This window comes from Gossypium arboreum, chromosome 2 (assembly GCF_025698485.1).
Source record: "Gossypium arboreum isolate Shixiya-1 chromosome 2, ASM2569848v2, whole genome shotgun sequence".
Taxonomy (NCBI): domain Eukaryota; kingdom Viridiplantae; phylum Streptophyta; class Magnoliopsida; order Malvales; family Malvaceae; genus Gossypium; species Gossypium arboreum.
Window position 1 is genome coordinate 105,563,018 of NC_069071.1, and position 27,049 is coordinate 105,590,066.

At 32.7% G+C, this 27,049-nt stretch overlaps 1 protein-coding gene and 2 long non-coding RNA genes across 4 annotated transcripts; 2 read left to right on the forward strand and 1 right to left on the reverse strand.

Annotated features, from left to right (window-relative positions):
* The first annotated feature begins 815 nt into the window (after positions 1-815).
* Positions 816-2,874, forward strand: LOC108466247 (transcription factor bHLH25-like). 2 transcript variants are annotated; one of them, XM_053025112.1, is made up of 4 exons: positions 816-1,076; positions 1,155-1,658; positions 1,741-2,088; positions 2,179-2,874. In XM_053025112.1, exons 1-4 carry the CDS (start codon positions 1,041-1,043, stop codon positions 2,251-2,253), a joined length of 963 nt encoding a protein of 320 aa, XP_052881072.1. In that variant the 5' UTR covers positions 816-1,040; the 3' UTR covers positions 2,254-2,874. The 2 variants fall into 2 exon arrangements, with proteins under 2 accessions (XP_052881072.1, XP_017622075.1); XM_017766586.2 differs by having other exon boundaries at positions 816-1,658.
* Positions 2,875-13,752: 10,878 nt separating this feature from the next.
* Positions 13,753-15,948, reverse strand: LOC128289370 (uncharacterized). The gene is made up of 3 exons (XR_008279003.1): positions 15,813-15,948; positions 14,850-14,893; positions 13,753-13,981 (listed from the first exon to the last, which is right to left on the reverse strand). It is a non-coding gene; the product is annotated as an uncharacterized LOC128289370 (long non-coding RNA).
* A 7,989-nt stretch (positions 15,949-23,937) lies between these two features.
* LOC128289369 (uncharacterized) lies at positions 23,938-26,387 on the forward strand. The gene is made up of 3 exons (XR_008279002.1): positions 23,938-24,057; positions 24,681-24,754; positions 26,102-26,387. It is a non-coding gene; the product is annotated as an uncharacterized LOC128289369 (long non-coding RNA).
* Positions 26,388-27,049: the final 662 nt, after the last annotated feature.

Consider the following 27,049-nt stretch of genomic DNA (forward strand, 5'->3'; position numbering starts at 1 on the left):
AAACAATAAGAAAATAATATTAAAAACAAAAAGAAAGATTTTTTTTGTCATTTAGTGAATTTTGGCCGGACTGGGCCCAAACTAAAAATGTCTTACCCTGAAGCCCTGCCCGTTTTTAACGGGTTTTATTTTTTTTATCCAAACTTATTTTTCGGGCTTATATTTTTACCTAAGCCCGACCCATAAAAAAGTCTATCATTCACCATATTATATAAATATATATATATATATATATATTTATATTTTTAATTTTCCAACTTAATATTCATATTTAAATCTTTTTACATTTCAAAAGAAGTTGAAACTGGATCCAAAGTGTAACCGGGGTGATTATACTGCTAATTCGGGAGCTTCATTATCACATAAATGGGCGCTGATTAGCCGACCTCATTATAGGCCGGTGTGACGGACTGTATGTTAATCTAGTGCAGCATTCTTAGACAGATATCGCCACCACATTGGCCGAAATCACAACCTAGTCAACCGAAACTTCAGAATTAGAAACTCCGGCAATCATAGTTAGCCATCACATTAATTTCAACTGCCTTACTCAAGTGTGACACCGTTTCCACCTTAACTATTGTTTCTAAACAGCATGCACCCCTGGTTAGATGGATATGGGACCACAACTTTTTGGGGTCACTTAGATCTCTAACATTGAATCAATTTTCAACGACTGGTTGGAGATGCTCCTTAAAAGTCTGCAAAACAACAAAAATGGAAGAGGTGACCAAAACAAATGGCTTATTTGTCAGCAAAAACAACCCACTCTTTTATTTATATATGCATTAAGCTGTTATGCTGTCATCAATGTAGAGAAGTATAGAGATTTTGGTGTAGTCCTGTCCATTTTCAATGGTCTTTTCACATCAACAACCCGTGAGACAACTAGGTATTGGTGGATTTATATAAACAGGCAAGACCGCAAGACAGCTCTAAAAGTTGGTGCTCCCATGTTCCTGCTTTACTGGAGGTTTTTCTTTTTTTTTTGACATTTAGAAAGCTTTAATCATTAAAGGGAAAATTTACCTTTTCCTTCAATGGAGATTTCATCAATTAGAGAGCTACCTGAATTTGTAAGACTCCTTTCAAGTTATTTCTTGTTCCTATATGTTATTGATTCATTTGTTCTAAGTACTGTGTGTCTGCAACAGATGTCAAATCCTCAGGGAATAATGGAGGATCCTAACTTGTTCCATCAGTGGCATATGAACTCTCTTGACGAGCTCAGTTTCCTCCCAGTAACAGCTGCTGTTGATAACTATCCGGATTACAGTGGCGCCATTGGTAGACCTCCAAAGCAGCTTAAAACCAACTGCTGGGGGGATTCATGCAATGTATCAAACCTTGAAGCTTCTGTTTTTTCTCCTGACGCTCTCTCTTTTGCCGCTTCCAACAACGTAATAAATCCAAGGGGGATTTTGAAGCCTAAAGAAGAAGAAGCTGCTTGTTCTAAGAGCATGGAACCTTTCCCTTCTGAGATCTTGTTCTCTCAAAACCCCTTTGGAACCCAGAATTATGTGCTTAAGGGTTGCCATGGATCTAAGAGGCTTGGAATTTCTCAGACACAAGACCATATCATGGCTGAAAGGAAACGCCGTGAAAAACTCAGCCAGCGGTTCATAGCTCTCTCTGCTATTGTTCCTGGCTTAAAGAAGGTACAAATATACACGCACATATATACATATACATACTGGTACGGGTTTACGTATTCTGTTAAAGTTGCAAAGTGATTGACAGATGGACAAGGCGTCGGTGCTTGGAGATGCTATCAAGTACCTGAAACAACTGCAGGAGAAAGTGAAGACACTTGAGGAGCTGACTAGAAAGAAATCAATGGAATCAGTTGTTTTCGTGAAGAAATCCCATCTCTCTGCCGCGGACAATATTGATGACTTTCATCAGCCATTACCAGAGATTGAAGCAAGGTTTTGTGACAAAAGTGTTCTTGTAAGAATCCATTGTGAGAAAAGAAAAGGATTCCCCGAGAAAATCATGTCTGAACTCGAGAAATCTCACCTAACTGTCATCAATAGCAATACCGTCACATTTGGGAGTTCCGCTGTTGACATAACAATTGTCGCTCAGGTATTTTTTACAGTTTTTGGTGACAATAATTGAACAAATCATTATTTCATGTACTTTCTTCAATTATGTCTATGTTTTCTTTTTTGGCAGATGGATATAGAATTCTGTATGACAGTAAAGGATTTTGTGAAGAAGCTTCGTTCAGCTTTTGAATCGCTCATGTGAACAAATTTCCCTTTTAATTAAGTATAATAATAAGCTTTTCTATCTTGGTATGCATATATATAGTTTCAGAGTCTGAAAAACAAAGGTCTTATAATGCTCCACCATTGAACACCATCATCAAGCCATTGTTAGCTGATCAGATCAGGTTTATTTTTACAAGAGGATTGTTGTTTCCAGTCAACTTTTTTCTTTTTTCTTTTTGCATGGACCGACTATTTGGGCATGTTGGGTTAATTCCCTCTTGTTGTATGACATGACAGCTCCTTTGGTTTTTCTTTGGGAGGTTGAAAATTCAACCAAACCTATATATATATATATATATATATATATATATATGATGTCGTGTATCCCTTTATTTCCAAGGTTGAAAAGGGTGGAAAAATAAACATGGTTTTTTTTAGGTGTGTGGACAAACTGGCCTTTGTTGGAGGGTTTTAGAGGAACCTCGAGCCTCTTTCTTCTTTGTAATAATATCTTAGATATCACTATCTGGTTTTGTAATAGTTTGAAAAAAACATTAATGAAGTATAGTTATACTTTCTTATGATGTTTGTGGTCTTGGGAAATTCCCAAATTTGTAAAAGCAGAAGAAAATATAAAAACATGCATGGCATATATATACTTTCATGATATTGTTTGTGAAAATAGGGACAAAATCAGACACTTTAAAACCTTGGCATATATATTGATTTGGAGATTCATTGATTTGATTTTGTCTATATAATTATTGTATTAATCTTTTTAGGATAACTTTCAAACCCTAAATATATTTTTAGAATCGATGGTGTTAAGCTAAAATATCATTATAGTGGGATGTTTAGAAATTTATTTTAAATCTAAGGTTAAAAAAGTAAAAAAAAAAAAAAAAAAGGATGAGTACTTTGAAAAAGCTATGTCAAAAATTCAAGAAATTGTGCTGGTGATTTTGAATTTGTTCAACCCGTTATTAAAAGAGAAGATGTGTCATTTCTTCTATGATCATAATTGGTTTTTCTCTTTATTTAGTGTTGAAACCTATTGAAAGGTGAACTCATGTTTTTCAACGTGTTATGAATGGTGGTTTAGTGTTATTTTTTGCCCTTTTAATTTCTCCCTTAAATTTAGAATGGATATTATAAAATCTGATATAAAGGATGTGTTTGTAGATGTCATCCATAAGATCAACAAAATATAAAGAATAAATTTGAGGTTTTATAGTAATAATGGTTTTTATTATTTATCAAAATATTCATGTCTTTTAGTTATCAATTAAATTGATTTTAAATATATGTGCTAATTTGATATATTTTTATTTAGTCCTTGATGTGATGATTATTAAGTTATGCAAAGGAGTCTTTAGATTTGGTGTTTTAGGTATTAATTTTATTCAATTTAGTCCTCGTCTTTAATTTAGTTTATTATTGAATCTAATTTTTATGTGATTTTTAATTGAATATTTATGCTCATGCATTTATGTATTTAATTTGCTTTAATTATTTTGATCATGTTAGATGACTTTGTTTAATTTAGAGAAAAGTTTAAATAAACTCCACAAAATTAATTCATTGATTAAACTGTAATAGCGACTTAATTTAAAATCTATAAATAATTCATCTCAATTTGTATTTTATTTTTACGAAAAAAACTAGAAAAATCTTACTATATATAATCCATTTTATCTACTTATTTACTAAAAATTTCCTAAACCTAAAATTTTATAATGATGTCTTTATTGAGATTGCGAATACATGTAGCTCAATTTGCAATAACAATATATAAAGTTTGTGTGTTTCAGGGGATGAGATTAAGAAAATAAGCTTGTTGGATGCACAAATCTGTAAGCATTTATAGGGATATTGGTTTCTTTATCGTTAGCTAAATGAACCACTTTAAACTGATATAAGAGTTTATTTCTATTCATGTTGAACGACATTTCATTTTTCATCTAATGAGGTCACAATAACGTTAAGAGATGCAACTCTATTAATGGCCTTCCAATCCATGGTAGTACGATAATTGAAAAAAATTGATGTTAAAGTTGTGGATTTACTCATTGGATTGTTAGGTTTATACTCCACAAATAAGCCAATGGAAAGGGAGTGAAATTTACATGGTCTAAGAGTCAATTCAACTAACTCTCACAACATCACTTTACATGCTAAAGATTACATGCTTTGGCTAGCTAATTGGAGGAGTGGTAATTGCTTGTATCTTCATTGCTAGTTGTTTTTGAAACAACCCAAATATAGAGTTCAAGATTTAGACTTATAAAGCATATTTAGTAACGAAACCAGAAAATTTTGTTGAGGGATCAAAATTAAATTGTATAATTTTTAAATGATTAAAACAAATTTTTATTGTTTTTGGGACATCAAAGTACAATTTTATTATTACTAATTTAAAACTTTATAAATTATAAAGAATCTAAATGAAAAATTTTCTATTTTAGGGAAGACGAAATCCTTGCCAACGACTCTGTGAAAAATAAAATAGAATAAAATAAATAAAAATAAAGAACACATAAATTTTACGTGGAAACCCTTTCGGGAAAAAAAACCACGGGCAGAGGAGAAGAAAATTCACTATGTCGAAAAATTTTTACTCAAATATAAGAGGAATAGACTATGTCTATTTATAGGCTTGCAAAGCCATATTCTAGTAGGATTGAAACACCTTATCCTAATCAATATAAAATAGATGGAGTTTAATAAGGTTTAAAAACCTTATTCTAAAATAAAATAAAAGAAGTCTAGTTCTATATGGATTTTACTTTTATTTTATTTTCCATCGTATTTTATTTAAATAAGAATTTGGGTCACTTAATTCTAACAATCTCCACCTTGACACAAATTCTCAATGAACAAGTTCTTCACCTCTTCCAAAAAACCCCTTAAGGGTTTAACTTCAACAATGAACACCAACCAAGTCTAAGCAATGCTCAAACTTGGTTATAGGAAGTGACTTAGTCATCATATCTGCAGGATTTTCATGAGTGCTAATTTTGCTCACAACAATATCACCACGAGCAATAATATCACGAACAAAATGATACCGAATATCAATGTGTTTTGTTCTCTCATGAAACATTTGATCTTTTGTAAGAAAGATGGCACTGATCGTCACAAAATCTTGTCTTGATTTGAAGGTCTTCATTGAGTTCACTAAATAGTCCCTTCAACCAAATAGCTTCTTTACAAGCCTCGATGAATCGCCATGTACTCAGCTTCAGTGGTAGACAAAGCGATATAGTTTGCAAAGTGGCTTTCCAACTAATTGCACAACCTCCGATTGTAAAGACGTAACTCGTGAGAGATCTTCTTCTATCAAGGTCTCCAAGAAAATCAGCATCAACATACCCTATAACTCCATCTTTAGTTCTTCCAAAGCGTAAGCAAACATTAGTAGTGCCTCGTAAGTATCTTAAAATCCATCGAATCGCTTTCGGTGTTCTTTACGAGATTCGCCATGTATCGCTAAGCTGACCGATTGCATATGATAAATCGGGCGTGAACAAACCATAGCATACATGAGAGATCCTCTTGCACTAGAGTATGGAACATGTGACATGTACTCAATCTCATTATCGATTGAGGAGATAAGGCCGATGAAAGTCCGAAATGGTCGCTAAAGGAGTACTAACAGCTTAGCACTCTGCATATTGAACACGCAAAGAACTTTCTCAATGTACCCTTCCGACTTAGGTACAATTTACTTGCTTTTCTATCTCGAGAATCTCCATACCAAGTATCTTCTTTGCTGGTCCTAAATCTTTCATCTCAAATTCTTCACTTAGTTGGGCTTTAACCTTTCTTATCTCTCTTTATCTTTTCTTTGCTATCAACATGTCATCAACATAAAGAAGTAGATACACAAAAGAACCATCACTGCTTTTTCTTAAAGTAGACACAACTGTCAAAACTACTTCTTTTGAAATCATGAGAAGTCATAAAGGAATCAAACCTCTTGTACCACTGTCTTGGTGATCTGTTTCAAACCGTAAAGGGACTTTTTCAGCAAGCAAACATAGTCCTCTTTTTCGAGACTATAAAACCCTCTGGTTGTTGCATGTAAATATCTTCCTCAAGTTCTCCATGCAAAATGCGTTTTACATCTAACCGCTCAAGCTCCAAATCATGCATGGCAACAATACCAAGCAAAGCTCGAATCGAACTATGCTTAACAACTGGAGAGAACACATCTGTGAAGTCCACTCCGAATTTAATCAGAACCCTTTGCAACAAGCCTTGCTTTATATCCGGTTCTTCAACTCACAAGTCCCTTTTTCTTTTTAAACACCCATTTACAACGAACGACCTTTTTACCTTTAGGAAGTTTTACAAGATCCCATGTTCATTTTTTGTGGAGTGATTCCATCTCCTCTTGCATAGCAAACATCCACTTTTACGAGTCTTCACACTAATCGCCTCGAGAATAATTAAATGGCTCTTGATTCGCATCTATATCTTCACCACATTTAAAGCATAAGCAACTAGATCAACCTCGGCATACTTCTTTGGAGGTTTAATTTCTCTTCTTGTCCTGTTTTTGGCGATAGAGTATTGCGGTGAAGAAGCAACTCTATTCTCAATTTTTGTCTTGGCTTGAGGAGTTGATTACTCAGATTAATCGATGCTCCACCGCTTTTAGTTTTCTTTATTGGAAGAGTCTTTAAGAGATAAGTTAGGTAGCATAGCGGTTTCATCAAAAACAACATCTCTGCTAATCACAACTTTTCTATTTTCGAGACACCATAACTTATAGCCTTTTACACCACTTTATAACCAAGAAAACGCATTTAATGGATCTCGGTTCCAATTTTCCATTATCAACATGAGCATACGCAGGACACCCAAAATCTTTAAATCGAATAATTAGCGGGATTACGGACCATACCTCTTGTGGAGTCTTTTTCTCAATGGCAGCGGATGGAGATCGGTTGATCAAAAACATGCAGATGAAATCGCTTACGCCCAAAATGACTTGGTAAGTTGGCATTTGACAACATACATCGAACCTTCTCCATGATCGTTCGTTCATTCGTTCGCAACGCCGCTTTTGTTGTGGAGTATGACGAATCGTCAAGTGTCTCATGATCCCTTCGACTTGCACAATCTATTAAACTCATCGAGCGAACTCTAAGCCATTGTGCATGCGGAGGTATTTTATCTGCTTTTCCGTCTGTTTTTCAATCATAATTTTCCAAGACTTAAATGTGGAAAACACATCGCTTTTACGCTTCGGGAAGAACGCCCAAACTTTTCTCGGAAAAATCATCAATAAAGGTTAGCATATAATTAGCTCCACCTCTCGAAGGCACTCTGGGCGGCCCCACGATCGAATGGATATACTCCAACGTTTCCTTCGTGTTATGGATTCCTCTAGTGAATCGAACTCTCTTTGCTTCCCAAAAACACGGTGCTCACGAAATTCAGTTTGCAAATTCCTTGCCCATTAAGAAGTCCTCTTTGCTTAATTCGCCATGCCATTCTCACTCATATGCCCTAGGCGCATATGCCAAAGTTTAGTAATATCATCATCGACAAGGAAGAGGAAGCGACAATTGCATCACCAAGAATAAGATAGAACCACAGAAAACATATAACTTGGCAATCTTTCTTTGCCCTTTCATCACAACAAGGGACCCTTTGAAATCTTTAAAACCCCACTTTCACCGTGTATATCATGCCCTTTTGAATCAAGAGTACTCAACGAAATTAAATTTCTTTTCAATTCGGAACATGCCGCACGTCACTAAGTGTTCGACAACTCCATCAAACATCTTAACTTTAATTATTCCAACACTGCGATTTTACATGAAGCATTATTTCCCATCAAAACAACACCTTCGATCATCGTTTCATAAGTTGTAAACCAATCCCGATTGGGACTCATGTGGAAGGTGCAGCTGAATCAAGTATCCACTCCTCGCTTACTTTAGAATCATTGATGAAGCAACTAGAAGTTCACCATCGCCGTAGTCTTCTACAACATCACCTTCACCGGAATTTTCCGTTTGTTTTCCTTTTGATTCGCACCTCCCTTTTAATCTTATTTTGTAGCTTATAGCACTTCAGATTTAATGTGCCCTTTCTTCTTGCGAAGTTGCAAGTTTTACCTCTGTTTGAAGATTTCGATCTACCCTTAGATTTACCACGAGGATTCCGTTCTGTGTTCTACTACGATCATCATCAACATTCGGTCTTGTCTCCCACGAACAATGAGACCCTCTCCACGAGAGTTGGGTTTAACCACAAGATGCTTCATCTTATCATACGAGGTTAAAGAATCATAAACCTCATCAACTGTGAGAGACTCATGGCTATATAAAATCGTGTCTCTAAAGGTTGAATAAGACGGGGCAACGAACAAAGTAGAATCAACCCTAGATCTTCCTTATCATCTTGAACCTCCATGGCCTCCAAGTTTGAGAGAATTTCTTTAAACAACATTAAGTGTTCGTGTACGACGCACCTTCCTCCAAACGATGAGCATAAAGACGCCGCTTCATATGCAACTTGCTTGTTAGAGTTTTCAACATACATATTTGTTCTAGCCTCTTCCATAATGCAATGGCGTTTTCTCTTTCATCACATCCTGCAAAATTTCGTTGGACAAATGCGAGATGTAATTGTGTTAATGCCTTTCGATCCTTACGCTTCTTCTCTTCATCTGTTAATGTCGAAGGCATCTTATCTATCCCTAGCAGGGCATCCTCTAGATCCATCTGTGCAAGAACTGCTTGCATCTTAATTTGCCACAACGCAAATCTGGTGTTGCGATCCAACAGCGAAATTTCATACTTCAAAGACGCCATTACCGTGATCGAGATGAATAACCCGGAAGCTCTGATACCAATTTGTGAAAAATAAAATAGAATAAAATAAATAAAAATAAAGAACACATAAATTTTACGTGGAAACCCTTTCGGAAAAAAAACCACGGGCAGAGGAGAAGAAAATTCACTATGTCGAAAAATTTTTACTCAAATACAAGAGGAATAGACTATGTCTATTTATAGGCTTGCAAAGCCATATTCTAGTAGGATTGAAACACCTTATCCTAATCAATATAAAATAGATGGAGTTTAATAAGGTTTAAAAACCTTATTCTAAAATAAAATAAAAGAAGTCTAGTTCTATATGGATTTTACTTTTATTTTATTTTCCATCGTATTTTATTTAAATAAGAATTTGAGTCACTTAATTCTAACAGACTCCTTAGCTTTGCCACCAGAAATATTGAAATGAGTGGTTGCCTTCAAGACCTACCAGCATCTTTTAAAATGTATTACTAAAGCTTATGGAAACCCAAATCACGATAATTAAACAAACATTGATATCCATGAAAATTAAATCTTGTATGTAATATCTCATACAAGTAAGAAATTAAATAATTTTCTAACCTAGTAAAAATATAAAAATATATTTAATTCTTTTTCAAAAAAAATCTAAAACACAAATTAAATGTATATAAAATAAATATGTATGTAAAACTCTTGATAAAAAAAATATTACAAGCAGCAAGAAGTTTTAGCTCTCAAAAAAAAAATCATCTATTGGGGATAAACTCGTGTAAGCAACGAATAAGAAAAATAATAAAGAAATTGAAAAGATTGAACACACAGATTTTACGTAGAAAAACCCCTCTTCAGCAAAGATAATTACACTAAATTGGCAAAAACGACAGAGATGGAGATAAAAATTTAACCCCAAAACCAAAAATAAGAACCCTCAAAACTTAAACATAAAATTCCATGAAAGCTTGTAAAAGTTAATACTTAAATGTGTTATGGGTTAATCTTTCTAGGGTAAAAAATGACCTATTTAGAGGATAAATTTGTAGATCAAATAATCTTAAAATAATCTATGCCAATCAGAGTTCGACGGGGACAAATAATCAGAATTTGATTGGAAGAAGAAAATCGAGAAATTGCATGACATGTTGCCACGTCGTTTCTGCTTCTCCCTTGTTTCATCATTGCGACGTCGCTCTCTATTTTTGTCTTAATTTGACTGAAATGAGAGGCATACTCCAAATTGTCTTTTCATAAATGATAAATATATAAATTAATACGTTGAAAAATTTTATTTTAATCCTAAAAATACAAAATATTTTATTTTGTCTTCTTAAAAATGATAAAATCATAAATCAATACATGGTAAATTTATATTTTTACTTCTAAAAATTATAATTGGATTTCAATTTTCTTTTAAAAGAAATTGAATTCCTCTCTTACAAGCTAACATGAGTACATTTTAATCATTGTCCAGTGATATTAGGGGCAAACCAGAATTTCATTTTTAGGTTAGAATTAAATTATATATTTTTACGAAAGTAAAATAGAAGTTCACTATTTTAATAGCATATATTTTTATAATTTTTAAATGATTAAATCAAATGTTATCATTTTGAAAAGGCTAAAGTATAATTTACTATTCCTAATTTCAAATTTTATAAATTATAAAAGGGCTTGAATGAAAATTTTTTATTTTAAGAGAGACCGAGCCCCTGCAAGCTTCTTAGTTTTGCCACGGCATGAGATATTGGATCTTTATGACCCCTAATAGGACATTGGCCACAGCCATTACTTACATTTCTACATTTTGAACAAAACTAACAGGATATTTGGTACGAATTCTTATTTTACATTTTTTTTTTACAGGACTAAGTTTAGGTAAAAGTTGATGAGGATGAAGTGTTATTGATTGAGGATTATATTTTGATTTGGAGATTCATTGGTCTGCTCCAACCTTTCTTGTCTCACACAAACTGTTTAGGATAACTTTAAAATCTATAAGATTAACAAAAATGAAACAAATTCTAGATTATTAAGTTGTTGAAAGATGGAAGACAAAACAAACAATTGATTAGACAATCCATAAAATGAAAACACAACAGCTCACAACTCTAATATTTTGACTGAAATTACCTCTATGTGTAATGATTTGAATTTAAAGATAAAATATTTGATATATTATTCACGTATGAGTTTTATATATCATCGTATATATCATTATTAAAAAGCAATGAAATTTTATAAATAAATTTATTTAAATATCATTAAATAATAATTAATTATAGACAAATATTAAAACTTTAAACTCTAAATCTAACATTTTAAAATCAAAATTTATTAAAATAAAACTTATGCATTTATAATACATTTTAAAATAAAATATCTTACATTTGAGGGAGTTAATTCAAATTATTATTGAATTAATATTTTATAAATTTTAAAATAATATTTCAACATAAACAGTGAAATGAAATATATAAAGCTTAGTTAATAATAGTTCTAGTAATAGAATTGTATGATAGAATCTGAGTCCCCTCAAAACATCACAGTGATGCTGTTAGCCCTATGCCTAGGGTAGAAAAATTAGCAATTCCTACAGATTCTATCAATCTTTTTATATTTATCTAATCCAAAAAATATTATTTCCATTCAATTTTGATCGACCCCCAACATTTTTTTTATGGCAACGAATAAATGGTTTTTGAGGTTATTTCTGAAATATGTATTTTGAGATTATTTTCAAATATGTGTTCTTTTTTAAAAAAAAAGATATTTCTACCCTAATGATTGTCGAGATCTTTTATGTTTTAAGAGTTGTCAAGTTTTTCGAGCTTATCAAAATTATGAAAGTGATCAAATGAATGAATTTTAGTATTAAATGAATCTTGACAATTAGAGGTATCGAGGTTTGTATTGATACTCAAACTTTTTCTATAATCCCTTACCAATGAACTGAAATCATGATATTTTTAAAAATTTAAATGAATCTCGCACCTATAATATTAAGCTCCATTTAAATTTTTATAAAACTAAAAAAAAAATCACATAAGATTAAAATGGATCTAACATATATGGATGTAGGCTTCATTTAAAAAACTTAACAAAACCTTAACCCCAAAAGTAAATATAATTTAAACAGTGCCAAGATATGTATATTTAAAAACCCTAATGAAATACTATCTTTATTATTTTAAAAATTTAAACAACCATTTTAAAACCCTAACAAAAGTCTAATTCTAAACTCTATAACCAACCGACCTCATTTGTTTATTTTTCATAGAAACCTCAAAATTTCTTCCTCTATATATTGTAAACTATTATATATATTTAAAAATTCTTAAATCCAAATTTTAAGGTTATCTAATGGTTGCCTCCTCATTAAGATTGAAAAAAGAAATGACATGTTGTCGGCATACCGCAACAATGGAGAAAATTCTAGTGTCTTGATATCTTAATAATATGGTAATGAAAGTGTTGCTTGATAACGACTTTTATAACAACTCGATTTTCAGTCATGCTAGAAAAGATTATTTTAGGATCCGATTTTCGTAAATATTTAATAGAGATGTTTACGGAGTTATTATATTGATGAATTAAAATTTAGTTAAATGATTTAATTGAAATTGTGAGTAATCATGGCTCAAGGACTAAATTATAAAAGTCTAGTTGCTATAAATTTTAATTAGATTAAGGTTTAGGGACTTAAATAAAAATTAATCAAAAGACTAAAATATAAAGTAGACCTATTTTAAGTATATGTTAGTGGACAACATGATGCATGTTAATTAATTCAAATAATTCAAGTTTAATTAACTAAAACATAATTAATTAAACTAGTTAAATTTTAATTAAGTATATATGTAATAAGCCATTTTTGCCCGAGCCCAAACCAAACCAAACCAAATAAAACAAAAAAAAAAATTAAAGTCCAAATTAAAAACAATCTATCTACAAAAAAAAAATCAGACCCAAAATAGCCCAAAATAATTAAAAACCCTAGGACCCAATTACAAGCCCACAATCTAAACTCATTTTCAGTAAAACTAAAAACCCTAGCCCCCTTTTCCACGTCGCTCCCCGACATGTCAACGGACGTGGCACCCGAAAACTTCCCTTTTGCATCAAGACAGCAACAGCAACCCTATTGACTTCTATCACCCCTGCAAGAAATACAAAAAGGGGAAAAGACGCATAAGCAAGCAATCAAAAACATATATTGTAATATTTTCTCGGATATAAAAACCGATTTTTGTAACACAGAAAGGGATCTTTTTTCTTTTGAAAAAAAAAAAGGAAATAGAAAACACAAAAAAAATTCAAAGAACAAGTGTAACACCCCCAACCCGGCCCAGAAGTTATGGCCGGATCCGGCATGCCACATCAAAAACGTAAAAAAAAAAAATTTCCATTCTAAGTCTAGAAAATCGTACTTGATGTTCAAAAGATTAATTCATTAAGGGTTAAAGTGAATGGAAGCTGTGCACCAGGTAGGAAACCAGAAAAGAGGAGGTGAGTCTATCAGACTACTTAAGTACCAAGCTCCCTTCGGATCCAATCCTAGACATGCACACCGCCATTGCCACACCTTAACGTCATGTATATTTCTAGGAAACCGATTTGATTAAGTCATTTTTAGGAAAAGTGATTAATTTTATAAAATACTTTCATTGCGGAAGCTTTACTTGTTGTCGTGTTATTTTGAAGTCAACTGTTGTTTTTGAAAACGCGCCCTAAAGCTATCCAATTTCAACAGTTAAAATAAGTATTACCTATCTTAGTAACACATATTAAAACCATCAAAAATAATTAAGTGGCCTTATTACATTTAAAAGGCCAAAAACTTCAAACGTAAATAAAAGGATGTCCAGTTCACGAGAAGAAAATCAAACTTTCAGAACGGGTGGCCACTCCGAATTCCCTCACAGCTCCAAGCCCACTATGGTTGGGGATTACCTGCATGGATGAAAATAAAAGGGTGAGTTTGGGGAAACTCAGTGTGTAAGGAAAACCCATTCAAAGCCCAAGTCAGCTCAAGCCCATTGGGCCTAAGCCCATTCAGGTAACAGTGGTACTGGGCCAGAGCCCTTTTCAGATTACAATAAACTGGGCCTTAGCCCCTTATTCAGATAATGATGATGGCCCATAGGCCCATTTCAAAATACATGCAACATCAATAACATATGCAAGCCCATTTGGGAGACTACTCAACCCACCAACCACTACACTCCACCCGCACCACCATACACTCCATGTGGGGATAGCTCAACCCACCCAAATTTAACACTCCACAGCTTGCGGATTCTTTGCTCGATTAACGATAAATTGAGGCAAAGCCTCCAAGACGTGGACAAGCCGCTTTCAAGACTTCCTCCGTCAATATCCCATCCCATGCATCAGATAATAACATGGCATGCAGTAAATAACAACATCAAACATGCATTTAGGTCAATTTAACCCTAGGGTATTTGGTAATTTATCTCCTAGGGTAAAACGTAAATTTTCCACTTTTAAAGGTATTTCAGTAATTTATCTACTTTAGGGTTTTTCATGCATATTCCTACCTTTCACGTACTAATGAATCACTACCGAGGGTTCTTACCGAATTGGGCAGTTGGCCCATCATTCCAATTTTGGCCCATTAAGCCCAAAAATATCGAGGGCACGAAATCATGCACTTTGCAATCCAAACATTGCAGCTTACCAAAAACATTAATCGATTTACCTCACGAGCATTCGCACACTCACAAATCTACAAAATACCGGTTTTCGGCATTTCGGCTTTTGCCGATCTAGACTAAGAAAGAGGGTGTTAGTTACACACCTGTTTGCGACGATATGCTGACGAGATCCACACACACGAACTGCCTACAATTGGATTACTAACACGTTAATCTAACTATTCAAACACGAACTACATATTAACCTCATGCCATATTCGGCCAACCACACCTACAGATCATAGGAAGCTTATAAGAAAACGATAAGCAACTCATTAACAAATTTTTGTCAATGTTTACCACATAATCATAATTTCACTGCAAGCTGTCTTCCTGAGCAACAGTCACTAAATCATTTATAACTCGAGCTACGAAACTCCAAATCAAGTTCCGTTAATTTTCCTTGAAAATAGACTCATATATCTTCTATCCATAAAATTTTCAGAATTTTTGGTTTAGCCAATCAATACCAGATTTTTCTCAAAGTTTCCCATGTTTCACTGTTTGACTAATCTGACCACTCTTCATTACGAATCAAATTTCTCATTGTACAGAATTCAAAATATGTTCTTGTTTATTTAATTAGAAATTAGACTCAATAAGCTTTAATTACATAATTTATTCAGCTTCTAATTCATCTCCCACAATTTATGGTGATTTTCCAAAGTCACGTTACTGCTGCTGTCCCAAGCAGATTTATTACCAAATCACTCTTTCATACACCTATCTTGCATGCATGTTATTTAAACATGTATATCACCAATCAATCATCACATATCTATGATTTTTACTTAAGCATAATCTCCATTTCATCATTTCAAAGCACAACATGTTAGCCGATTTTTCCCTTTAGCATCTAAGGCACATGCATGCTCATTTGTTTGGCTCAACTTCACATATCTTCCATTTTTCATCAAAAGAATATGAAACAACAACCATTTCCTTCATTTTAATTCATGATCAAATGCTCACAACACAACTAAAAATCAAAATATACTTCAAGAGTTAAGGTAGAATCAAGAAGAACTCATGAACCTCAAAATAGAAGCAAGGTACCAAGAACTTACCTTCAATTTTCCTCCTCCTAATGACCGAATACTCAAGAGCTTTCTCCTCTCCTTTCTCTTCTCTAACTTTCAGCTATGATGAACAAAGATGGACAAAACTTTGTTCTTTTCACCCTTTTCTTTTAATAAAACTTCATATTTCATCCATTTAATTCTTTAATACAAAAGACATGATATTCTTATCATGAAACATTTACCTAACCCATTATCATGAAACATTTACCTAACCCATTATCATGGAACATTTACCTAACCTATTATCAATTTGTATCAATTTGTACCATAAATTATGGTTATCAAGTGTACATTTTGTCTACAACAACATGATGGCTGGCCACTTCATGTAAAATGGGAGGTTTGTCATGCAAATCCTCCTATTTTGCACTCCTATTTATTTGGCCACTTCAATTTAGCCTGTAGCATTTTCAAACTTTTTCACATAGGTCCTATTTCATAATTTTACCCCCTTTTTCTTATGGAACAAAAATTAACTAAAATTGTCGGGTTCTATCTTAAGCTTGGGCTTTCTAGAGGCCCACTAACATAATTAAACCTATGCCAACATTCACAGGATTCCTGAAAATTGGGGCATTACAACAAGAAGAAATCAAAAGAAAACAAGGTGATTTATTTTAATTTTTAGATTCGAAATAATAAACAAAAAGAGAATACTTACCTGTCGATTGGTCTTCGCACCACCGTCTTTACCCCTTCTAGTCCAAAAGGCTGTTGGATCCCTAAGGATTCTGCCAAGGCAACGGCAGAGAGGGCGTTGGAAATCGAAAGGTTTTCCTTTCATTTGGGGTTTAGGCTTTAATATAGCGTTATTTGACTCCAAATCGGAGTTTACACGAAAAAATGGCTAAAAGAGGGACCTTTTGGAATTTTTCGTCCACCGGGAATAGCGGAGCCTGTCACCAACAACTTGCGATCACCGTGGGCCTCGCCGAACTTGATGGCTGGACATGGGAGGGTTGAGAGAAAAATGAGAGAGAGCTGAGGTTTAAAAAAAAAACAGGTAAAATGATTTTTTTTTCTAACTTTTTTTTACTTATATAGCCTATGCAAAACGGCATCGTTTTGGGATTTCATTTCAGACGCCAAAACGGCGTCGTTTTGGCGCGATCCGCGTGTTTTCGCCTGGATGGGATATTTATGCTTTCGATTATTTCTCTTTTTAATGGCATTTCAATCCAGTCCCATTTCTTTTTTCTCTTTTAATTTTTACTACGAAATTTTGATTTTATTTCATTTCCATCCTCTATAGAACAGTGCGTTTAGAGGGCCTGGGAATGCCTTCCCAGTTAGTCCCTCCTCCTTTACGCGTGTTTTATTTTGGTCTTAATTCCAACCTTTTTTCTTTTTAAAATTTATCCATTTAAGTTTTTTTTTTTATTTCAGCCCTTTGACCATTTAGTCTCTTGGAAATGGTGTGCATAATAAAACTTGGAATAATCGCCCATTTAGTTTCTTTTTTTAAAAATACTTTTGCATTTTTATTTTAGTCTTTTATTTACTTTTTTTATTTAAAGTTACGCTTTTAAGTTCACTCTAATCCCGATTTAGTCCTTAATTCATTTAATTTCAATCTTTTATAATTTCTATTTTATTTATTTTTGTATTTATCTATTTACTTATATTTTACAATTTATGCCCTAAATTTCATTTTAATTCCAATTGAATCCTTTATTTATTTAATTTCAACTTTTCATTTTATTATTTTATTTATTTATTTATTATTCCTTTGCCCTTATTTTATTTTCATAATGTTTGCATTTCCATCTTATTACACATTATTTGTCGTTATTATTATTACTGTTATTATTATTATTCTTTATGTTAATACTATGATGGTTATTAGTATAATTATTGCGATTATTATTATTAAATTGTTATTTTATTTATTTACTTTATCATCATTATAGTGAATTATCATTATTCACTAGCATAGTATTTTCGTTTTATATTGTGCTAATATTCGTGCCAAGTGTTACATTTAAACATATTTTTCCATTTTTATACCATACCCGAATAAATTAAATATATATCATTTTAAGTGTTACGTTAATTTTTGCTCGATGCATAAAAAGAAAATTTTAAAATTAAGACAATGTTTCGTATTTGGAGATTCGAAAGGTTGTGCCCTAACTTATGAGGTTCGACTTTCTTTTTGAACCAAGGTAACCGAACATTCCTCTTAAAATTTAAACATATGAGGTTTAAATAATAATTAAAATAAAGAGTAAGCTTATTTTCGAGGATTCGAGATGTCGTGTCCTAACTGACGGGATGTTACATTTTGTTACCTCGAGATAAGAGAGTCCTTTACATATGTTTTGATTTATTTAAGCGATTTAAATAATAACGTTATGCAAAGTGGGGTCGCGTTCTAAAATCTCTTCAAATTTTTAATTTTCGACACTAAAGACATTAAGTAATCAATTAGGTACCAATTTTAGGCGTAACGAGGGTGCTAATCCTTCCTCGTGTGTAACCGATTCCCGAACCCATTTTCTAGATTTTTGTATACAAAAAAAAGTTATTTTAATAAATCAAACCTCTTATTAAAACGATTAAATTACGAGGTGACCCGATCACAACTCTTAAAAGTGATTGGTGGTGACTCTCATTTTTCGTTTTCTTAAAATAAAAGTCGATTTCAAAAAATGGTTTCGACAGCTTGGCGACTCCGCTGGGGATAAAATAAGAGAGTTAAGTCGTGAGTTGATTACATTTGGTCTTTTTGTCGAAAATTGATGATTTGATTTAAATTTATGATCCATTTATTGCATTTCATCCTTCTTTTTTGCAGTGTTACATAATGATATATTTGCTTTATTGGTTCAAGTGTCATGATGTATTTTCGCATATTGCATTTGCATAACCATTCGATTTTTCCCTTCTTAAGTGGGAGTGAGAAACTATTCCTTCGTGAGGTTTTCACCTCCGTATAGGATAGTGGATCTCTTTCGGGATACATCTGTACCTATGTCTTCATGAGATTTTCATCTCTGTATAGTCATAGGAAAATGTATTCCCCTGAACTAAACTCAGTCCTATGAGCCTATAATGGGTGAGGATTGAGGAATCTATTGGTTCAGGTACCCTTTCTTTAGAATAAAACTGCATATAATGAGCCTTAAGAGCCTACCCTAAATAGAACCATACCGAACCTCTAATGGTCACCTAAATAGGTGCTTTATTTATTATTTCTTGCTTGCTTTAAATTTTAGCTTTGTATGAAATGTACTGATTTGTTTTGTTTTGTTTTGTTTTGGCTGTGATTGCATTGTATTTTCATTTAAAAAAAAAGGTGTGTTGATTCATGTTCGGTTGCTAAATAGAGAGCTTGTCATGGAAAAGGGGTTTCTTGATAAAGTGGAAGACAATACGGCCGCACGAATATGGTCCGGGAAAAGGCAACAAGAGAAAGGTAACAACCTGTAAGAGGGGCAGGTCAGAGATATGGACCACGTTATGAGCAAAGCTTTGGTCTGAGTACGAGAAGTGGCTGACCACTTGCAAACCCCAGCTGTTCAAAGCTTGAAATATGAATCAGAGTTGGATCAGGGCTAAGAATTAGCTTTGTTTATTGGGAAAGTTAAGGTTTTGAGTGTGAAAGCGAGGCCGTATATGTATCTGCTTTATGTAAATAAACATGTTTTCTAATAACTTTGTTCTAATGGAATTAAACTAGAATCAACGCCTTTTGGCATGCATCTTTTCCATTCATTAACATTACATTTCATTTCATGCAATAAGTTTCATGAAATCTAAAATACGTTGAGTTCAGAACTCTAGTACAGAGTCTGATGGATAATAAAGAGTTGAAATTCTTTGAAGATATCGAGGGTTCGGAAGGGAAAGATGTTTGTGCCTTTGAAGAAGAAACTAAAAAAACCTATCAAGAATTTGTTCCTACATCCCCAGAAGTGTTCTGAACAACTGGACTATGGAGGGGATCCCTGTAGTTTTTAGTACCATTTTAGAGTAATTTTCGGAACACACCTATTGCTCTAAGCCTGGGAGCAATAAGAATCTTTTTATGAAAAAGGCACATGCCCACTATTTTTATTTCAATAAAATGCATCTTTGTGTTTCGTTTTGGCAAACATTCTTTTGTTCTTTCCATTTCATTCAGACTCATACCACATAGATAGTTATTCTTAGATTCATTTGTTCTTTGGGTCTTCCTTCATTCCTATAACAGGTCTCCAGATATCAATGATATTAGCGACACTGCTACTGACTCAGAATCTCCTTTTGAGCAAGGTATGTGTTTAAAGGAACCTCAGGACTTTGAAGATGATCGAAATTGTAACCTATCTCCTAATTTTTTAAGGATGGTAGAACAAGAGGAGAAACAGATTTTACCTCACAAAGAATCAGTAGAAGTTGTGAGCGTAGGAGATGTATAAGAAAAGAAAGAGGTGAAGATCAGAGCTTGCATCACTGCAGAAACAACGCGAGACCTCATTAAGTTACTCCAAGAATTCAAACAAGTCTTTGCATGGTCGTATCAAGACATGTCTGGGCTAAGTACTAATATTGTGGTATATTGGCTCCCCATAAAAGAAGACTGCAAGTCAGTTCAACAGAAACTACAAAAAATGAGGCCTAACGTCTTGTTGAAAATAAAAGAAAATGTTAAGAAACAATTTGATACTGGTTTCCTACAAGTGGTTAAATACTCGAAGTGGGTAGCTAATATAGTCCTCGTCTCTAAGAAAGATGGAAAACAGATGTGAAGCTAAGGGGGTTGGCATGGGCCTTGGCTCCCCCTAAAATGTAAATTTACTCTTTTGGCCCTTAAAATTTTTTAAAAATTTTAAATTAATAAAGGTAAAATTATACTTTGGCCCCCCTAAAATTATAAAATTTTAATTTAATCATTTACAAATTATAAAGATATAAACTATAAAAATTAAAATTTTATCCGACCCCCCTAAAAATTTGTTCTAGCTTCGCCCCTGATGGGACAGTACGAATGTGCATAAACTACAGGGATTTAAACAAAGCCAGCCCGAAAGACAATTTTTCGTTGCCTCATATCGACATCCTAGTGGACAACACGGCAGGTTACTTACTGTTCTCCTTCATGTATCACTTTTTCAGATACAACCAGATTAAAATGCATCCAGAGGATATGAAAAAGACTATATTCGTAACTGTGTGGGGAATATTTTGCTATAAAGTAATGCCATTCGGACTGAAAAATACGGGAGCGTCATATCAAAGAGCCATAGTAACTTTGTTTCATGATATAATGCACAAAGAAATTGAAGTTTATGTTGACGATATGATTGCAAGATCCCAAAAAGAAAAGGAGCATGTATGAGTCTTTAAGAAATTGTTCTTGAGGTTGAGAAAATTCCAGCTAAAACTCAATCCGTCAAAATGTACCTTTGAGACTAGGTCGGGAAAATTGTTAGGTTTTGTAATCAGTGAAAAGGTGATCGAAATCAACCCAGATAAAGACAAGGCTCTACAGGAGTTGCCTCCGCTGAGCACTCAAAAGGAGGTCTGGGGTTTCTTAAGGAGATTAAATTATATCATCTGGTTCATTTTAGAACTGAATGAGGAATACCAAAAGACTTTCGACAAGGTCAAACATTACTTGTCAAATGCCCCAGTGCTGATGCCACCTAACCCAGATAAACTGCTGATACTATACTTGGCAGAATTCCATAGGATGCGTCCTTGGCCAACATGATGAGTCAAGAAAGAAAGAAAGAGAGATATACTACTTCAGTAAAAAGTTTACTGTGTATGAGACAAGATACTCGCCAATTGGAAAGTTGTGTTGCGCCTGAATCTGGACAACCCTAAAACTGAGGCAATACATGTTGTACCATACAACTTGGCTAATTTTAAAAATATACCCTCTAAAGTACATGATAGAGTCGATCGCTTTAAATAGAAGGATGACCCGATGGCAAATTCTGCTTTTAGAATTTAATATAGTCTATGTGAACCAGAAGGCAGTAAAATGGAGCGCAATAGTAGATTTTCTAGCCAGTAGAGCTCTAGAAGATTACGAGCCTTTAAACTTTAATTTCTCGAATAAAGATTTGATGTATGTTGCAACCATTGAAGAAGATGATCGAGAGGGATATCCTTAGAAACTAAATTTTGACGGAGCGTCAAATGCTATAGAATACGAAGCGTGCATCATAGGTATCCGTGCAGCCATAGAACGTAAGATCAAAGTGCTAGAGGTTTATGGGGGTTCTGCATTAGTGATCTATCAACTCAAAGGTGAATGGGAGCCAAGAGACCCTAAGTTGATTGAGTATAGAAGACTAGTCCTGGAGTTAATTAAAGAGTTTGATGACATTACTTTCTGCTACCTTCCGCAAGACAAAAATCATATGGTTGATGCCCTAGCTACTTTAGCTTCGATGGTCAAAGTGAACAAACAAGAGGATGTAAAACCTATCCAAATGAGTATTTATGATGCTTTGGCTCATTGTTACAACATCAAAGAAGAAGAAAATGATGATCACCCTTGGTATCACGATATAGTACGATATGTGAAGAATTGTAAATACTCGTACCAAGCAACTGAGAATGATAAAAGGATGTTGAGAAGACTGGTCAGTGATTATGTCTTAGATGAGAAGATCCTATATAAAAGAAGGAAGGATCAGGTGCTACTAAGATGTGTGGACGCTGTTGAGGCCAAAAAAATTTTAGAAGAAGTCCATGAGGGTGTTAGCGGAATGCATGCTAATGCTTTTACAATGGCCAGGTAAATCATGAGATTCGGGTATTATTGGTCCACCAAGGAAGGAATTGCATCAGTTATGCCAAGAAATGTCATAAGTGCCAAATTTATGGAGATAAAATTCATGTACCTCATTCACCTCTTCATGTTATGACTTCTTCATTGCCTTTCTCTATGTGGGGCATGGATGTCATCGGGCCGATCTGGCCAAAAGCTTCTAACAGGCATTAATTCATCTTTATGGTCATCGACTACTTTATCAAGTGGGTAAAAGCTGCTTCAATGCTAATGTTACAAAGTCGACAGTCAGCAAATTCTTGAAGAAAGAGATCATATGTCAGTATGGAATGCCAGAAAAGATCATATCTGACAATGCATTGAACTTGAACAACAATACAATAGCGGTGGTCTGTAGTCAATTCAAAATCAAACACCATAACTCGTCACTATATCACCCTAAAATGAATGGTGCGGTAGAGTTAGCCAATAAGAACATTAAGAAGATTGTGGGGAAAATGACTGAGACTTATAAAGATTGGCATGAGAAGCTACCATTTGCCTTCTATGCTTATCGAACGTCTGTCAGGACCTCCACCAGGGCAAGGATGCAGTTTTGCCCATTAAAGTTGAGATTCCTTCTCTTTGATTGTAACGACTTGAACTTTAAGGTTATTAGAAAAGTGTATTTTCGGGTCACTATTTCTAAAAAATGGATTAGAAAATATTTATTAAAAATATTTATGAAGTTAAGTGAATTTAGCTTAATTAAGAGTAATTAGGAAAAATGACTAAATTGAATAAAGGATGAAAGTTGAATTGTAGATTAAAAAAAAATAAAAAGGACCAAATAGGGAATTATGCCTAATGTATGAATTTAGGCGGAAAAAGATGGAAGAGTCTAGGATTTTCTTTTATTAATTAATTATTTATTATTATGGTTATTATTATTTAATTGATATTAAATTATTATATTATAAAATAAATTGAAATAAAGACAAATGTATGATGATAAAATTGTACAAGTGTAGTATATGTATTTGAACACTTGGAATATAATTGTATATTTACTTAATTTTAGAATAAAAGATATTTATTAATTAAATAGTTAAATAATGAGATTTTTGTTTGATAAATAAAGAAAAGAATGACAAATGTATGGTATGTATAATGACATGTGTAATATTAGTATACATACATTTGTAAAATTCATATATGTTTACTTATTATATAAGGATATTATTAAATTATTAAATATATATATATTTAAGAAAAGAAAAACAAGTGTATAAAAATAATTGGTACAAGTGTTAAATAAATATTTGTTATTAAATAGATTTTAATATAGTTATTATTGTCATTATATATATATATATATATATATATATAAGAAACAAAAGAAAGAAACAAAAAGAATAAAAAGAAGGAAAGAAACAGAATAGCAGGGGACGAAATAGAGAAGGGAGAAAGGAAGAAAAGAAAAAGGGAAAAATAAGGTTTTAAAGGTTCCAAGTTAATTTGGTAAGTCAATTTAGCCTCTTTTCTTATGATTTTTGAGTTTTTGGAATCCTAGAGATAAATACTACTTGTTTTAAGTGGAAATTTTGAAAGTTATGAGATTTCTAAGCATGGTTCATGTTGAAGAAAAAGATAAATTAAGGATGGAATTGAATAAATTTTAAGTTAGAATTAATAAAGGATTAAATTGTAAGTTAAGCTATAAGTTTTGTATTAGAGGATTAAATTAAAAGAAGTTTTAAATTAGAGTTATATTATGAATACTTGATAGTTAGGATGAATATGGAAGAAAATGAATAGAATTGAAGTATGAAATAAATATATGAATTTTCAACTAGCAAGAGTTTTATTGGGTTTTTCACACAGGAAGAAAAAAAAGAGAAAAGAACTAAGTTATCCGGATGAAATATGAAGCTCTTGTTGAAACTAGAGTAATAAAGTAATATATTCGGATGAAACATAAAGTTCTTGATGAAGCCAGAACAACAAAGTAATAATTCTGGATAAAGTATGAAGAAAATTTGGGAGTTGCAACCAAGCGAACATTAGGCATAAATTGAGTAGAAATTTAATTAATTATTTAAATTAATGTTGTAATTAATAATGTAAATTGTTATTATTTTTAGCTAACAAGGAAAACGAGGCATCGGCATCTAAAGGAAAAGAAAAGATCGTTGAGGAGTTAGCTCGAGAAAATATGGTTTGTATTTCTATAATCCGAACTCAGTCATTATTTGTTATATTTATATACATATGACAATTGTTAGTGTTAGAATTATGATGTTTTACAATTGAAATGGATTGATTTTGGTATGTGATGAATTTATCAAATTTATATTGAATGAAATCATTTTGATTGAATTTATATTGATTGAAATATATAATAATATATGATTTATGTAAAATTTGAATATTGAATGAATGTTATATTGAAAAATTATATTGATTGGAAATATGAGGAAATTGATATGGATATATGAGATTGTGATATTTGAATATTTGATATTGAAAAGTGAATTGAATTGTATTGAATTATGAATTAATGTGAATAATTGAAATATATTTGTTGAATTGAATGAAATTGTATGAATTGTGAAAATGGGTGAATATATGTGATTATCAGAATGGTATATTGATGAAATAATTATTAAATTGAGAAAGTGAATGAAACACCCTATTAATTAGTCGGACTGAGTCGGATATAATTGGCATGTCATAGGATTTGGAAGTGTACAGGATTTGCCGGCTTTACCGATCAGGCACTTTATGCATCGTATTTTAGGCACCTCGTGTGTCGTGTCAGGCACCTCGTGTGTCGTTTTAGGCACTTTATGTGTCGTATACTGATCAGGTACTATGTACCGTTTTAGGTACAATGTGCCGTATTGGTGTGTTTGGGTTGGAATCCGTATATCCGTCAAAGTCCGGGTTTGTTAATAGGGGTAAATAAGTGAAAAGATAAATCGAGTGAATTTGATTGATTGAGCTATTGGAATGAAATGAGAAATTGAATTGAGAATTGAAATTTAGATATGAGATTGAAAATATGAACCAAAGGTTCATGAAATGATTGGAGTTTGAATTGATGATATATGATGCCACTTGATGAATTGAAATGTGATTTGAGATATATGAATCATATGTATATAGTGAAAGCTATCAGAGATAGTAAGTTGATATGAAATAAATAAAATTGATGTTATTGAAATGAATTAAAATGGAATATAATTGATAAATGCATAGTTGAATATAGTTTATTGATATTGAATTGTGAATAAATTAAGGAAAGCTATACCGAATAGTAAGAGAAGAATGGAGTAAATAATAATGGATTTATTTAAGAATTGAACAATTATGTTATTGTGTTTATTATATGATTTGTATAAAATTTATATGGTAAGTAGTTGAAATTTATCTATGAAATAAATAATTGAATAATTGTAATTGTTATTATGATCTTAAGTATTTGTTTTATTATTAAATGTTCGGATTATAGAAATACCACTGAGTATACCATACTCGCCGTACGGTTTGTTTCCGTGCGCAGGTTAAGTAAAGATAGAATGTTGAATCAGCATCTCAGGCCGATCCCAAATTCAATGAGGTAAAGTGTGTTAATTATGGGTAATGGTATGTACCTAGGATGCCTTGTGTGTGTGTCATTTTGAAATTGTAAATGTAAGGATGAAATAAATAAATTTAGGTTTGGTTATGGTATAAAATAGGATTTGACTAATTTGGTATGAATTTGAATTTTTGTGAGACAATATCAGATTGATTTTGGAATTCCCTATTCTGTATTGGAAAAATCATTAAAAATTGTATAAAAATAATTATGGGCTATAATTTATATACTTAGAATCTTTAATGAGTCTATTTTCAAGAAAAATAAACAGGAACATCATCCGAGTCCTATGCTATGAGATAATTAAATTTTAGTAAAGAAAGGTCGAAGCTGTCAAACAGCAGACCAGGGGTAACTTTGAGGAATAAACTGTACTAATTGGCTAAATAAAAAATTCTGAAAATTTTATGGTAGAAAGTTATATGAGTCTAGTTTTAAGCAAAATTAACAGAATTTAATTTTAAGTTTCGTAGCTCCAGTTATAAATATTTTAGTGACTGCTTCTCAAGAAGACAGCTTTGACATGAACATAAGAAAATAATAGAATTGTGTGTAATTATTCTGTAAACTCCAGTAATGCTCCATAACCCTTTTTTGGTGACGGTTTAGGGTTAGGAGGTGTTACATTGATTTTTGTCAGAGGTGAAGTTAGATGAAGCAGAATGGATTCAATCCCGATATGATCAACTAAAGCTATCCGTCATGGTCAGATGTACCAAAAATGAATGATGTGAGCTTATGAAAAAAAATTTCGCCTTAGAGAATTCCATGAGGGGGACCTGGTATTGAAAAAGATCATTCCCATACAAAACAATTTTAGAGAAATGTAAATGCCAACTGGAAAGGACCTTATGTGGTAAAGAAAGTCTT